The sequence below is a fragment of the Lytechinus pictus genome, chromosome 3 (assembly GCF_037042905.1).
Source record: "Lytechinus pictus isolate F3 Inbred chromosome 3, Lp3.0, whole genome shotgun sequence".
NCBI classification, from domain to species: Eukaryota; Metazoa; Echinodermata; class Echinoidea; order Temnopleuroida; family Toxopneustidae; genus Lytechinus; species Lytechinus pictus.
The window spans coordinates 40,304,077-40,320,976 of NC_087247.1; the positions used below are offsets into that span (position 1 = coordinate 40,304,077).

The 16,900-nt window shown below is 38.3% G+C and overlaps 2 protein-coding genes across 2 annotated transcripts in view; one reads left to right on the forward strand and one right to left on the reverse strand.

The window, feature by feature from the left end:
• LOC129257250 (uncharacterized) overlaps window positions 1-16,024 on the reverse strand; it is a 30,195-nt gene extending 14,171 nt beyond the window's left edge. The window contains exon 1 of the mRNA XM_064097049.1: window positions 15,739-16,024. The gene's annotated coding sequence lies outside the window, so the exon portion shown is untranslated. The remainder of the gene's footprint in view (window positions 1-15,738) is intronic.
• Window positions 6,121-10,006, forward strand: LOC129266029 (uncharacterized). The gene is made up of 2 exons (XM_054903912.2): window positions 6,121-7,195; window positions 7,500-10,006. Exon 2 carries the CDS (start codon window positions 7,972-7,974, stop codon window positions 9,064-9,066), a length of 1,095 nt encoding a protein of 364 aa, XP_054759887.2. The 5' UTR covers window positions 6,121-7,195; window positions 7,500-7,971; the 3' UTR covers window positions 9,067-10,006.
• Window positions 16,025-16,900: the final 876 nt, after the last annotated feature.

Sequence of the window (16,900 nt, forward strand, 5' to 3'; positions counted from 1 at the left end):
ACACATCAGGTAGAGTAAGTCCTCAGCTACAACATATAAACAAACGAGCGAAAATTGACCAATATTTACGGAGTTAGAGTCACATTTGCATAACTATGATGACGTCATAAGTAGCAACATGGAAATTTTGAGTTCCGACGCCATTTTGATGACGTCATGATAAAATTTAGGGTAAAATGTGACATGAAATCATATCTCTCATCCATACTTTATTCGAATATAAAAAAAGAATTGGGGGTCAATGGACTTCCTGAAGAGCTATAATGAATTTTGTATAGGCATGTTTTTGCACATATATTGTCTATGGTTAGCGCGAGCACGCGCGCATGCTGTAAACTTTGATTGAGGCTAATTCCTTTATTACATGTCGTAGAAGGTTGATCTAATACTAAATAGGTTCATTATTGCGGAGTGAAATAATCGCTAGAGGCCGCAGGGTTGTGATAAAAAACGTTTTTTATAAAAAAAAACAAATAAAACGTTTTTTATTGTTTTAAAACGTTTTAAATCGTTTTAAAACGTTTTTTCATCGAATGATGCAATTTTCCATAAATCAATTAAACTATATAGTCTGATTTATGTTTTAAATGCAGTTTTGGAGTAAGTAAGAGATGACTACAAGTTTTGATACTGAATTTTTAACAGAAAAGTTCATATTTCCCCAAAAATTTCTAAATCATGGAAATTGAATGCCTAAAAAGAACACTTTTACATTTTATAAGTTTATTCCTCATACATGTACATATACATGTAGTCTCCGGGTATTTGAGTCTTGTCAATCTAGGGGGGAGGGGAGAAGAATTTGCACTATGGAAGAAAATGACATGATATATGGAATATGGGGCTCCAATAGGCTTTATTTGATTTGAATCAATTATGCCATTCTTGGTTAAATCTAGAAATATAGCCCTTGAACTGCTTTTTTTTATTGAAGAATTTTGATCAAATGCATATTAGAAAAATAATCAGTATATATAAAATGTTTTTAGAATTTGTTTTTAAACTGTTTTCTTATTTTTTCTTATGTACATTTACAGTTTTTTTTTATACATTTTTAATTGTTTTTTTAATGAAAATAATTGGCAATAATTTTCCAATCATTAATAAAATGTACAAATAATGAAACGGATACAAATTTTGGCAAGAATTCACAATTGTAAAACATTTACGTTTTTGATCAATTCAGGGTCTGACATGCACTTGTGTCATATCATTACCGCATACCCATGCATGCATCCCCCAAATAGTCTCGAATGATTATGATGTGGCCCTGTCTTGTTAAAGGATTTATCATAGATATTTTTGAGGTAGGCTACTCATTAACCCTTATTAAACTGGGGGGGTCAAATCGACCCCCCCCCCCTTGACAAATTCATCACTATGCCGTCGCAGGAAATTTTTTGACTGCGCTGCTCGCTGCATCTTTTGAGACCAAATTTTCGATGCCCGGGTACGCGGTTTTGAAATTACGCATCATTTTGTAAGTGCATGTCAGACACGAAATTGCTTAAAAATGTGATTCCGTGTACAAAGTCAATGCCAATCGTGTTTTTCAACCCAAAATCATAAATATATGATTATTTTTACTTTTGTTGCTTTAAATGGATTTATTTTATGCTATTTATGATCGCAAAAGTGTCCCCGACCAAGTTCATTGGAAAAAACAATAAAAAACAAAGGTTTGAAAAAACAAAGAAATACATAAGAGTTTCAAAAACAATAAAATACATAAGAAAGTAATTATATTTTTGCAATTTTTTTTGTAGACATTTGTTAGAAATGTAAAAATTGATACTCTCACCAAAAATTAGCATTCTACTAGCTACATAAATTGAGTTAGAGGCAAAAACATACATAAAACACAAATTTAGGGCAAATTTCTTACGCAATATTTGCATAATTAATTTCAATAAAAATATATAAACAATCAATTTTTAGAAAATTATACTATACAGTCTTGTAGTTTACATCTGGCTCTACGCGCATGCAAATTTTCACGGCGATCGCGCAATCAGCGGCCGAGATCTGGAGAGGGGGGTCAAATTGACCCCCCCCTATTATATCTTGGTCTGAAATAGCCCAGTTAAGATAGTGTTAAGGTCCCCTTGGATTGTTAGGGTTAAGGTTTGCCAGCTGACTATCTTATTCTGTTTAAATTACTTTTCTTCATCTTTATGAAGCGCAAAGTTTCACCTGCTTTCGTGTGTACCTCAAAAGTACAATGTCAGTTTTATAGTCGATTTTGTTTGTGTATGCTTGTGCAACACTTCCATTTCATTCAAGTATTTAATGCTATTACATGTAGTCTACATGTATTTGAGCTTATTTTAAATAGTGTTTCTTTCCCTGTCCAAAAAGTGAGCACAACACTCAGATATAGACTCTATTTGTTAAAATGAGAATATTTATATATATGGAATGATGTGCACGTAAGAACAGGGAGGAAAAGAACATGACAAAGCAATGGAGAAAGGGAGAATAAAGGGGAAAGAGAAAGAGGAGAAAAAGAGTGGTGTTGAGAAAGAGTTTAATTAGAAGAAAATAGTACACCACTTTAGAAATAAAAGTATTAAAAAATTACTGGTAATCTAAAATCACATCCATGAATTTACAACACACAAGCCTATGCGGTGTTTTAAAACGCGTTTTAAAACATGTTTTAAAACACACCGTTTAAAACGTGCCAACCCTGCTAGAGGGTATTCATTTGTCTCGCAATCTACTATGGTCAACAAGGAAATTCGTGATCACTCTCGCAAAAAGTGTTCACTAGCTTACAAGTTCACGAGCTTTCAAGTGCCGCTGCAACTCTTTATCAAGTGACGAAAATTATCTGATACGGTAGTCAATTTATACCAATCCCCAGGACCGTACGCACGAACAATAGGTGGGCACTGATCCGTTATGTGATTGGTCGGGCGTATATGCAAATAAGCCGGAGGTATATGCAAATACGCCGCGAGTCGGCAATATGCAAATAAGACAAAATTGGCGGGCTCGCTAGTTTCCCGTGGGTGGGGGTTGACTAGCTGAGCGGTCCCTCGCTCAGTCAGGTCGGCGTGCACTGCCAGGTAAGGGGGTATTATTAAGGGGGTATATTTTGAAGGTTGATCTAGGTATCAAATTACTCAGAATTATGTTATCGATGCAATGATATGAAAAAAAATGGCAATTCTACGTTGTATAGTGCCGTTAAGCGCGAGAACGCGTGCGTAACTGTGCGCGTGCGCAAATTTTTGAAATGCTTAAAATGACCTGATTCATACTCTACTTTGGTCAAAAAGTGATTTTGATGCGCGTACGTCGTGACCTTCACATGACCTTTGATGACATGGACAGTTGACCCTTGACCTGAAGTTAATGTGATGTAAATATGGTTAATATTTGATAATTGATAATGGAGATATGATTGATGTGATTTTACAAAATGGCCTCTCGATGACGTCATGATGATCTTTTGACCTTGAACCTGTTTCGTACACATGACATGATATGTCCCCATAACTAATAATATTTTGAAGAAAATTGAAGATGTAGATTTTGAGATTTTAGTGGAACAAGAAAAGGGTGGAAAAATAAAAATACACAAATGAAAAGAAAATTTGTACGAAATTAATAGCTGATCTGTCAATTGACAGATCACCTACCCGGTAATTATTAGCTTACAGTTATCTTAGGTATTGAAATGACACACCATTAAACGTCGATGTAAACATACTTTAAAACCGCATGATTTTGGAAAAATTACTAATTTATTGTTTTTCTGTGAATTTTAACTGCATTTTCAAAGTCATTTCCCATAATGCAAACTACTTGTGATGTAATATTCTTTTAGTACTCATTACAGACTATCATCACAGAAGATAGCATTGTGTCTTGGCTCATTTTCCTTTTCACTTTTACAAAATCACCCCTTTTTTTACATTTCAAGAAAACACATTATAATTTTAAAGAAGAACTTTATAATACACTATAGATCTATTTGTAATCAAGGCAGCCATCATAGCTGTCCTGTGAACATTTGTGAGTACTGCATGATATTGTACATCCTCTATTTCCTTATTGGTTCCAACAAGTGTACACTTTAATTTTTCCCATCCCCTAAAACAGGCATTTACAAGAATATATATCGCTGCCTGATACTAACCACAAAAGAGGTTAAGTTAAATGTCGTGGGTGAAACTGGAACGATTAGCCAAGACTCCAAGATTCAGTTGTAGTTGATCTTTTATTTACAAGCCAAATCAAAATGCCATGTCAATGATAATAAAAACTGAAACCGAAATGAAACCCCAGATTTAACAACTCTTAAGCCCTGTCAAACTGTGACCATCATAACGGCACCATAATTGAACAGCCAGCAGGCAGCTAGCACTTGTAAAATTTGAAAATCTGTTGTCAATCAATAGTTTACAAACAACTGATCAACAGCATAAATGAAGGTAAATTGGAGTCATTTCCACTTCAAACTACGCGGCCTTCTACATCCACCAATCCCCAAAAAGCAGCCTGATTACTCAAGATCAAATCAATCCGCTCCTTAATCTTACATACTTGAAAGTATTCAGAAATAGCCTCTATTGATTTTTACTTTAATCACAAATTATGTTTTTATACAATCAAACAAATTCTCTCTATTATCTTAGACTGCTGAGAATTTCCAAACTACAGAACTACTTTTGACATAGAGTAAAGATATTACAAATTATGAAGCATCTCACTGCATACATGTACTTTGCTGCCCAAGTGCACTCACATTGGTGGTATGGGGACGTGCCATTTTGATGACCCCCTTTTCCAGACCTGATTTTCAACTCTCTAGATACTCCCAATGACAAAATTTTCGTTCAGAAGCCGCCCCGACCCCTCGAGACCCCCGTTACAATACATCAGTTCCTAAGGCCTGCCAAAGTTGTCCAGCGAGAGCTGCATGCACGGCTTCACAACTCTCTCCTAAGTTGCCGCTAGCAGCTCCATGCACTAGCGCCCACATATACATGCACCGACATGCACAGCGCTAGCATGCAGTACCACGATCCCGTTCTGTAGATCTAGACCACGTTTTCCACACTGCCCGGCATATGTTTAGTTCCCAAGACTAGCCTGGAGGCTCCTGGAGAGTAAAAATCTGTCTACTATACGTAGATCTAGGCTTACTCTCCACGAAGCCTGTGATCCCGTTCTGTAGATCTAGACCCCGTTTTCCACACTGCCCGGCATATGTTTAGTTCCCAAGACTAGCCTGGAGGCTCCTGGAGAGTAAAAATCTGTCTACTATACGTAGATCTAGGCTTACTCTCCACGAAGCCTGTGACGGCATGCCATTGCTCTATGCGCACCAAGTATTTTGGAGACTCGATTTCTTTAAGGTTTTGAGCCCAAACTTATGTAAATCGGCTGAAATATATTATTTAAGCTTTCGGCACTAAATAGATATATCATGGAATAAAATGTAACACAAATTATAGAAATATTATAAGTAGAGAGGCGTTTACTTACAGTCTGTTATTGTCGCAATCTTGCCGTCTTTGTTATCATAGCCAAAGATACAAGACGCATAATATAGAGGGCGACAATATCATGAGCGGTGCCAACTTAGATAACAAAAAACACCTGCGTCGACCGATAAATATCAATTGTAAAATACTTGCATCGGCAGAAAAATATCATGAAGTGATTTCATGGTATTTATCAGTCGACGCAAGAATTTTTTTATCTAAGTTGGCACTGCTCATGATATTGATGCCCTCCATACGCGTCTAGTACCTTTGGCTACAATAACAAAGACGGCAAGATGGCGACAATAACAGACTGTAAGGAAACGCCTCTTTACTTATATTTTCTATAATTTGGGTTACATTTTATTCCATATGTCTAGTTAGTGCCGAAAGCTTAAATAATACATTTTAGCCCATTTACATAAGTTTGGGCTCAAAACCTTTAAGAAAACAAATATTTTGGAGCAACATTGTTGTCTCCAAAATACTTGGTGCGCATAGCCATAGAGCAATGGCATGCCGTCCCAGGCTACATGGAGAGTAAGCCTAAGTATACTATATTTTTACTCTCCACGAGCCTCCAGGCTACCCAAGCCTAGCCCTAGGCAGCGACTTACACGTATTGCGAGGTTAGTATAGCCACACATTGTATTACCGGACAGTTTCATGATTCCGGACGCGCATATTATCGCGTACTACAGTAATTTTGTACGCGTAGGACTACCCAGCTGAATTCCACAGATCGATACATGGAACAAGACAGCAGAAATGAGGCGAAAAAATGTAAGTTTCACCTTATTTATCGATAAAATGACAGAAAATGCTAAAAATTTCATACTGCATACCGTTTTCGTTCACAATTGATATATTTTCTGACAAAAAATGAGCCTGGTTTTGCCGAATTTCGATCTTCCGTCTGCTCCAAATGTTGACGTGCGGTGTATTGTGGGTATGTGTGGTGATTCTAGTGCACGTACGTATGAGTGTGCGACATTCGTCGATTTTCCAACAGACGGCGAAAGAGAATACGAGCGACACGTGATAACAAACAAAGAGCACAATAATGAATGACGAGAATATCAATCTATAAAGTGTCTATGATTATCCAAAAGTGCTAAGTTGAAGCAATTATATTTCACAAGATTTAAATCACACAAAAAAGGTTAACAATAAAAAAGAAGGATGTGATTTTTTTAACAAGACACAAATGAATCCTAGAAATTATAACCAAAAATCGACACACTGATGAGAATTGGAACAAGTCATCCGTTTATTCATATTCCTTATCTATTGATCTTTTAATTAACTATGTCAAGTTAATTAAAAACTATGTCGTGACTGATAAAAGACATGAGAGAAATGACTAATAGCATGCTATTCATCTTTCTAATTATAGCCGGTTCCTAAGAAAACCGTCGTTTCGGCAGTCTCGTCCTAGTCGAGGTCGACATCATGACTACTCTGCAGTCAACTTTGAAACTGCTCTTCACCTCGTGAACGAAGGCTCATCAATAAGATCTGCAGCTTTTCAGTGTGGAATTCCTAGGTCAACACTCCATGATCGAGTCAGAGAGAAATATGGTGCCAACCCCACGAATACAGGACCGGCGCCGATCCTCAGCCATGATGAGGAGCAGGAGCTCGTCGATCACATCAATTATTTAACAGAACATGGGTATGGTCTCTCGAGAAGAGATGTGAGTGAAAATTTATTACATTCCTGCCCTCCCCCCCCCAAAAAAAAAAAAAAAAAAAAAAAAAAAACAAGGATCATTGCCACGGTATCATCGTCATGAAGTTTAATCATAATTTAGAATATAGAAATATATTCTTAACTATTTAGACTGCTGTTGAATTAAGTCAAGTTTATTGAAGCTGATAATAAACCAAACCAATCAGGGGACTTACAGTGCATTGCATTAGAGTAGATTTTAAGGTTTGCACAATGTTATTACTGTTAACAATCTCTTATCATTTTTATATTCCCAATCACAACTACAGGTTATTCGCCTAGGAAGTGACCTTGCCAATCACCTTGGCCGTCTTCTCCATCGATCCCCAGACAAGCGACTGCTCACATTCGACTGGCTTCTGTCATTTATGAAGCGATGGCCCTCCCTTCGATTGGTGAAGCCGCAGTCACTAAATATGGCACGTGCCAAAGCGTCAAAGCCCCATTTGGTTACGAGTTACTTTAATGAACTCAGCGCCATTCTAAAGAAATACGACTTGGAGGGCAAAGGAGAGAGAATTTACAACGTGAATTGTGAATTGTGAACACAAGCCCGTCAAGATTGTGGCAAGGAAGACACTAACTAGGCCTCAATTCATAGTCACACCACGTTCTTCCTTGACAACTTTGATAGCTTGCGGCAATGCAGCTGGGGAATGCCTCCCACCTTTCCTTGTTTTCAAAGGGAAGAAAAACCTGGACAAGTTCAAAGACGGTGCAATTCCAGGAACGAGAGTGCAAATGAGCGACAGTGGGTGGAGTAACTCAATCATCTTTGAGGACTTCTTCAAGAGTCATTTCACGCCCTTTGTGGATGCCAGAAGGGAGAAGGGAGAAAAGGTCATCTTGATTTATGACGGACATAAATCACATGTGCCCATCAACGTCATCAAACATGCACGAGAACACAACATCGTATTGTTTCTTCTCCCGGCACACACTAGCCACTTTCTCCAGCCCTTGGATGTAGGTGCATTTAGCCCGCTCAAGTCTCACTACAATGTCACCTGTAGTAGGTATCTCCGCGAACATCCTGGCAAGGTGATCACGAGGGACCTCCTCACCAAGTTGATTGGAGAATCCTATCTACGAACCATGAACAAGTCTAACTTGCAAGCTGGATTCCGGGCAACAGGAATTCACCCATTCCATCCAGACAAGATTAATGCAGAGGAAATGTGTTGTCCAGCCAGCCTTGTCAATCCATCAAATGAACCTGAGGTAGGCCTGACTAGGGACACTGCATCTGATGCAGAGGCAGCTGCATTCCTGATCAATCGACGACCAACTCCCCCAAGCGAGGATTCTGCCATCACAAGGAAGCGGAAGTTTCAACCTGCCGGGGTAGCGATCACAGAAACAGATGTCTACCACAAAATACTTCAGGCAAATGGTGTTGATCCTGATGATGATGATGATACTTTCCAAGTTCCGGAAGAGATCCAACCTTCAAAGAAATGCAAGAAGAAGGACAAAAACCTAATGCCAGCGAGTCGAAAGGAGTTTGCTACACCCACTGCCGCCCCTGCCCAGTCAGAAATCCCAGGCACATCTGGCATGAATGATTCGTCACAAACGCGACGGAAGCTCGTCTTTCGCGAAGACGCACAGAGTGACGATGAACTTGAGGAAGATGATGAATCTTCAAACTGCTGTGTGTGTCAAGCAAGTGTGCCCAAACAGGTGGACAGAACCCACGTCTTCATCCTTGATTGGGTAAAGTGTGACCATTGCAATCACTGGGTCCATCTGTGGTACTGGGTCCATCTGCGGTACTGCTGTCGCTGGTTCAGAGCACCCAAGTCCTTTGACTGCCCATGCTGCGATGAGAGTTAAAGTTTTTCAGATGTCTCCGTTCCTTATTTCACTATATTTTGCTGTATTCTCTTTCTTGAAACATATCTGTTTGATGTCAATATTTGTGTCTGTTTAAAGTTTATTCTCTTCAACAAAATGCAACCGTCTCATCCTCAATTATTATTTATTGTTATACCGATTGTACTCGTATTATGATTTGTATTGTTATGAATAATTACTTTAAATATTGCTCATCCTCATTGTCATAATTGTTATCATTATTGATATTGTTATTGTTATCTTCCCATCGTTTTTTGTAGCATCGTTTTTGTAATTATTAAATATCTTTGTTACCCTCAGTATTCTATTTGCCAGAACATTCCAGTCATCTCATTTATGTTGTTAATTGAAAGATATACGAGCTGTTATTATTATTTCATGATTATGTCTTATGTGCATTCATAATATTATTTCATTTAAGTTTTATTCATGTGCAAACGAAAAAATGGAAAAAGGAAAAGGAAAAAGAAAAAAGTGAATATAAAATGCTTCTTATAGAAGCCTTCAGTAAAACTGAACAATTTGTCTCTATTGCATGTTTCTCTACCGTCAAAACTAGTGTTGAGATGAAGTTTGTGATTGTTGATTGATTGGATGTTTGATTGATTGAATCGTTAATTGATTGAATGGATATTTGATTGATTGATTGGCTGGACTGATTGAATTGTTGATTGATTGATTGATTGATTGAACGAACGAATGATTGATTGATTGATTGATTGATTGAGAGGATGAGTCAGTCTTTGTTTATTGTTAAATCACTTAATCATGATAATATTTCTGTTTGATGATCACTCAAGAATGATGACAACTATTTTCAATTATCGCATACAAATCTTGTAAACATATGAATGGAACAATGTCGATATTAATCAGCAAACACAAATTTATTTTCAACATCTGATCAGATTCAATATTGAAAAAAAAGAGGAAAAATTCAGAAAATTTGCATCGTATATGCTATATGAAGAAAAAAATCTCACCATTTCCCTTTTAAATCATTAAACAAGAATATCGTCACCCATCTCGTCACCCGACGCGTCTCGTCAACATGTTTGATATAATGTTGCATCCCATAGAGGGCGTGCGTCCGGAATCATGATACAATTTGTCACGCACGAAAATAATTGTTTTTCGTGGAGGGGTATGCGGCAAGTGCGGTACGAAGAAATCGGTCGGTAAATATCTAAGAATTTTGCCATATTCATAATTTTCATATTTGGAATAGCTAGTGCAATTTTTTCTTGAATTTATTGTCTCTAAATGCCATTTTTAAAGCACTGAAATAAAGGTGTCCGGCAATACGATATACTACCATACCGTATTACTATTAGTAAACTAACCTCGCACCATGAACCGCATTTGGCAGTGGATTTCTAACTAGTGGGTCGCACGTGCTGCGATCCCACTTCTGGTGTCCACAACACACGACTTCTATGGCTTGATTTTTCTGTGCGCAGCGGGATGTAATGAACCCTAGATTGTCACAGAAAGACATGACGTGACTCACACGTCTTCACATGCAGTCAAAACAATATAATAAACTTGGTCTAACTCTAAGACTAAGACTAAGTAACCCAGAGAGCTCCCGCCCGCGCAGCGGCGGGAGCCCAGAAGCTTACCGTGTATTTGACCATATTCACCGGACTAGGGTGATTTATGGTCTAAATATTTCTCCAAATGAATTGTGAAAACAGAAAGTATACAATTACCACGATTATATGGATGAAGGTCTATAACGAGTGGCAGTTTCCTGACATCTGGGAACAGACTGGAACCTCAAAAAAACGAAAAGTTCTCTCCTCTACCCCAGTCTCGATCGGCCATTTTGATACGATTTTTAACAAAAATGGCCGATCGAAACGGGGGTAGAAGGAGAGAACTTTTCGTTTTTTTGAGGTTCCAGTCTGTTCTCATATGTCAGGAAACTGCCACTCGTTAGACCTTCATCCATATAATCGTGGTAATTGTATACTTTCTGTTTTCACAATTCATTTGGAGAAATATTTAGACCATAAATCACCCTAGTCCGGTGAATATGGTCAAATACACGGTAAGCTTCTGGGCTCCCGCCCGCTGCGGGGGCGGGAGCTCTCTGGGTTAAAGACTAAGTAGAAATTTATAGTCTAAAAAAGAATTCAATTTACTTCAGAACCAAATTATATATTACCAGCTGTAATGGAAACTGCCAGTGTCAAAAATCAACATTTATCCCCAAGAACGAGAGAAAATAAGCCAAACTGAAACATTGCCAACCTTCAGTCTTCACTCAATCATGACCGACCTTCGGCTTCCCCACACGGCCGGCTCACAGACTGTGTCAGCAGTACCGTACGCGAGTGAGCCTGTCACTGAGATCAGTGAGAGTGAGGCAAGGCCAAGCCAGGCCAGCCCAAGGCAAGGGAAAGGAGTTGATTTGGGAAAATCTCACCTAAAAATCTTGCAAACTTGAGCTGGGCTCTCTTTAGGATATGGTTAAATTCTCGTGTACATGACTAGACCAAAAGCTTCAGTCTCTGTATTTTGGTTGTTCCGCTGAACTGCGTTGGCTCACTCACCATACATAGACTGAAGCGGAGGGGGCCCCTACCTACAGCCAACGTATAGTGAACTAGCGTTTTATAGATCGCGATTTAAAACTTTTTTTAGGCAAAATTGACATTTTCATGGTTTCCATTATCAGTGTAATATAGATAACTTAAGCTAATTGCATACCTTGGGCCGGAGTTATTGAAAAAAATCCTCTGGATGATTGAGAAATCTGTCATCTAAGACATTTTCACCTGACCTGACGGTTTTTCTTGCAAGTTGCCATCTTGAATGACGTCATTATCGTTATTAACTTTTTCATGTCTCGATTTATCGCGATTATAACTAGTATCGTTTATCTTCGTGTAGTGTATCGTATCGTATTATTTTATTCGTATATTGCCATGTATAACGTTAGGTGTGCTGATTGCTGGTGGTAATTTTATTTGATTCATTAATTCATTTTAGTAATTATGGCTGACTACTGGTGTTGTAATTGTGACCGTAATTTGAATAATCATCCTAATAAAAGAAGATCTTTGAATGCAAAATTGGATCACCGTGATTACACCACTGCTGACGCTGTCGAATCATTGGGAATTAAAGTGACACCAGATCAAAAATCAAAAAAATTCATTTGCGACAGATGTTGCAGAATAATTTCAAAATTATCTGAAAGCAATTCAAATGTAATTGAAAATAAATCCAAATTAAAGAAAATTAGTAGAATCAATGTTTACCTGGGGAGGAAAGTGAAAGTGACCAGCTATGCTTCGCCATTTCTTCGGAAGAAACGAAGAAGACTGAGCCTATATTTTGGTGAAAAATTCCTGCGCTTCCACAGAGATTCCAAGTTATGACAGCCCCTCCCCCATATTCACGAAAGTGTATATTTAAAGGATGTTTGATTCGTTTAAGGTCCATAGTTATCATCATATTTAAAAGTCATTGGAATCTTATATTAAAAAATTGAATTATTATAAACATATTCCCATTACGCAGTGGATATAAATTAACCTCTGCAATAAGCTAAACGTAGTGATTGTCAAGGCCAAATTAGATTAAGCGCGGGGCAGAGCGGCCGAGTGAGAAATTTTTCATCTTTAAAATGGAAAAACTTGGCCAATTTAAGCACCTTGACTGCATTTAAAGATAAATCCACATACTAAAAGTTATTGACCATTTTTTAAAGAATATTTTTTTTCTGTGTTGAAAAGTGTGGGGGGAGGGGATGCATACCCCCACCCCCCTCTGGATTTACGCTCGTGTCATGAAGAGTAGACATATCTCACCAATCAGTGGAGTGACTACGGGGGACATGGGGGCACCCCCCCCCTCGGCTGGCAAAAATATTTAAAAAACGGGAAAAGGAGAAAAAGAGGGAGAAGGGAAGAGAAACGTAGCTTTTGAGATATGTACATGGATATGGATTCCTAAAATAGGCCTATTGTCCTTAAAATGTCCCTGTTTGGGGTCAATAAATACAAACATTTCAGCAGTTTTGCATTGTTTAGCGAGACGGGCACGTATCATAATTACAAAAAAATGCTTGTGTCCCTTTTTAGGTCTGAATATCAAAGATTTTCAGCTCGCGCTTGGCGCTCGCATTATTTTTTATCAGTAATATACATATCCGTTTAATGGCACTGCCCTTAAAATGCCTCTATTAGTATACTCATTTTTTTTTTGCTGGTCCCCCCATGCCGTGACACACGGTACGCCACTGTATGGCCAATGCACTAATGTCAACGTAAGCACGGACTGGAAATGTTTTATATTTAGACCTTAAATGCGGCAAATGTAGTAGTCATTAAAAAAAATAAATGTCACTACATACAATAATTTTGAAAAATCCGAATACAAGGAAATATATTTGGTGTATATTTATGGACTTGGAAACGGGATGATTTAGAACCATTTAATCTCCTTAAACATGATTATTTATCTCATCAAACAGACAACGCAAGCACCAGTAGGGACTAACATTTAAGCAAATCATGTTTCATAAATAGTTCTGAAATAAAAATACACGTAATATAATTTCATATATTATAACATACTTTGTATTTTTCTCTCTGTGTTTTTCTTTCTTTCACTGCGCCTCGGGCACCCTGCCGAGTGGATTTGGCGCATTACACATCCATTATTATTATCATTATAACATAGGTCGACAATAATTCTTCTTTAACCCCACTTTCTTTCTTCCTTTCTCTTTCTCTCCTTTTTTTTCTTGCCAGCCGATTGGGTGGATCTGAATTGGCGTTCACTCTGTGTAGCATTAATTGGTCTGATTGTCTTTAAAGTTTTGCGTTTTTAGAATAGTTAGACCTAAAGGTCCTACATGAGAGTATAAAGGTCAATATGGATCTAATATTACGAGTCGTCTTAAACAAGCAGTATAGCCTCTATTGTGGTGATAATAGCGACGCAAAGGAGACACTCCCCTTTCCTTCAAATTTGAATGGTTCGATGATAAAGCCTATAATTGGAGCCCTCAAATAACACTTTGAATAGATAGCTATTGCAGAATTTTAACATCATTTCTTAGAGTTTGTTCCCCCCTTTTTTTTTTTTGGGGGGGGGGGTGTTTGAAGGTTTCTTAATCAGACATTTAAATATGATAGGTATAAAGATGTTGGAAATGTCTTTTCAAAATTGACTCATATCCCCCTGAGACGACAATCATAGCAACTCTGTACAGCGATTTGAACGTATAGGCCTATACGAGAAGATCCAGGACTTGACTGTGTGGATTGCAATAATCGACGTTATACTTAATTTCAGTCAGTGTTCACATAGAAAAGATTTAAAAACATTGAAATAAACAAATGCATTCAATGTGGCCAGTCATCAGAATAGCCCAACACAAAATAAATAGTGTAAAATGAAAGAAGAATAGAAAGAATAAGGTGTAAATAAACGTAATAAATTGTGTATTTGATTTAACTGGGACTGTATGTCTGGTCAGTTGGAGTAGTGGTCTATGGGAACTTCTAACCTATAAAAATATTTTCTGTTAAAATCATTTTTTCACTCATTTTATGTTCAGTGTTAGACTAGTATGCAGATATAGCATCATATAAGTGTTTTAGTGCCATTTGATATTCAATTGAAACGATTATGTAGTATAAATAGGCCATATGTTTATACTGCTTGAATTTAAGTGATCCACAAACCTAGATCTGGGTCTAAACGATGAAAGCTGCATTTTGAATGTCAAAGTTAATACTACGGTAGTTATCATTTTCCCAATATTTTATAATAAAGTAGGCCTATTAAAAAATTAATAACCTTTGATTTCCATATCGGAAAGACGGTGAAAATCGCCGACTTTCCATGTCCAGTGGGGAGCTGGACCCACAGGTCTCTCCCGTCCTCCAAACACTGTAGCGCTTCCCGCTGGTCAGGCTTGAGAGTGAAGTGTTCCCCGAATATCCCCTTGGCTACAGCATCCATCATGCAGGCCTTTCGTTTATGCTGCTTGAACTAAAGTGATCGTTTGATTGTCGTCTGCTACTTGTGATCGTAGCGGTTTCGCTCGCATAAGGAGCAGATCGTATAATATCGAAAGCAATATCGATATCACATTCGTGATTGTTGACGCCCTCTCCGTTCGTTTGTAAATATTACACAGTTTGGCTGCCATATTGACTATTTTGATCGTGTTCAACCCAATTAAACATCGGTAAAGTATAATTTTTCATGCCTTTTAATCTATATCGTTTAAAATATTGTCTTCACTAAATATCATGGTTTAAAAGTTTGATGGCTATACATCCTTAGATTGTAAATTCGATGTGTAAAATTACATCAAACTTTGGACTGTGAATTGACAAAAGGGTGGGAATGAGAAAACATGCGAGCCCACACGTATACCCTACCGTCGGTTAATGGGGATTACAGTAAAATGTCAGAAATTGTTGAATAAATCCCCAGAAACGACGGTTATTCCTGTCTAGTACATGACCTGCTCCCTGAGCTCAGGCATCATGAGCGTTGATCAGCTCGAAAGGATGCATGCATTCGTTGGATCATGGAGGCCGAGGATAGTTTGTTCGGCGAACATCTAATCATCATATACAAAAAATGCGATACGAAAACTCTAATGGGGTACTGCCTTACATTTTTTTAACGTAAGATACATCAGTACACAGGCAGCTGCTCGGTGGGGCTGCTCCGGGCCGGCTAGGCTGCTCTCTAGCTAGCCTGCGTCCGCGCCCCTTTTCTCAGACTCTCTCTCATCTACCCTCATCCAGGGGCGTCGCTATATATAGGCCTTTTCCAGTTTGTGGGGGTGTGGAGTCCCTGATTACCGATAAATATCGGTACCGATTACCGACGTCCGGCGACCAGAATCTTCTTCTTTTTCTTGTTCTACATTCTCCTTGGGGGTCACGTCACTGCCCAGGAGCAGTTCCAGCTTTCATCAATGGGGAGCTGGAGGGGAGGGGGGGCGGAAACTTTTCATCCGCATTTTCCCCGTCGCGGCAGCCAAAATCTTTTTTTTTTTTTTTTGGGGGGGGGGGGTAGTTCTAACTAACTTTGCATTAGAAGCAAGACAAGGTATTTCATGTGGCCTGAATATAGACAGATATATATGCGAGCCGATCGATGCGCGAGCTCAAATATATTATTTCGAACCTGAAAATTGAACATTGATTATGACCACTTTTGTAATCATAAATCATAAACTAGATGGGTATCTAACTAATTAAACCATCCATGGGAGCGCAAATTAAGCGCGAGCTAATTTAATATACTGGCCGGCAAAAAGACCTGTTACTAGACTGTTCGCAGAGATCCATGAAATAATACATTTCTCCAGGGGGGGGGGTAGTCAAATATATTGCTGTACACAATTTAGTGACCATATATTATTTCCAAACACCCCCTGAACGAGTTTTTCTCTGTGTTCAAAATTACACCATAAACAAGTTTTTCGCGGGTTTCATTTACACATTATATTGGCCCCTAAACAAGTTGTCGCCAGAATATGACCCTTAGACACATTTTGTCTACTTGCTAACCGTTTTCCCGGGCAGCCCCGTTCCCAGGGTCGTTACTTAGAACCCAAACATTTTTCAGAAACGAGGAGGAAAAAGCCCGGGGAAAAAGCTTAATTGGGGAAAAAACATATCTTAAACACGTTTGGCTAGTCTCTAAAAAAAAAATCTTAGGAAAAAAATACCCTAAATACGTTCGACCCCACGATTGGCCATATTAACCATTCTTTCAAAACCACCCCTTTTTTAAATCGGTGTTTTTGATACCCTTAACGAGTGCA

Excerpts from the sequence above, each read along its gene's own strand:
- LOC129266029 (XM_054903912.2), top strand. The coding sequence starts at position 7,972 with ATGAGCGACAGTGGGTGGAGTAACTCAATCATCTTTGAGGACTTCTTC.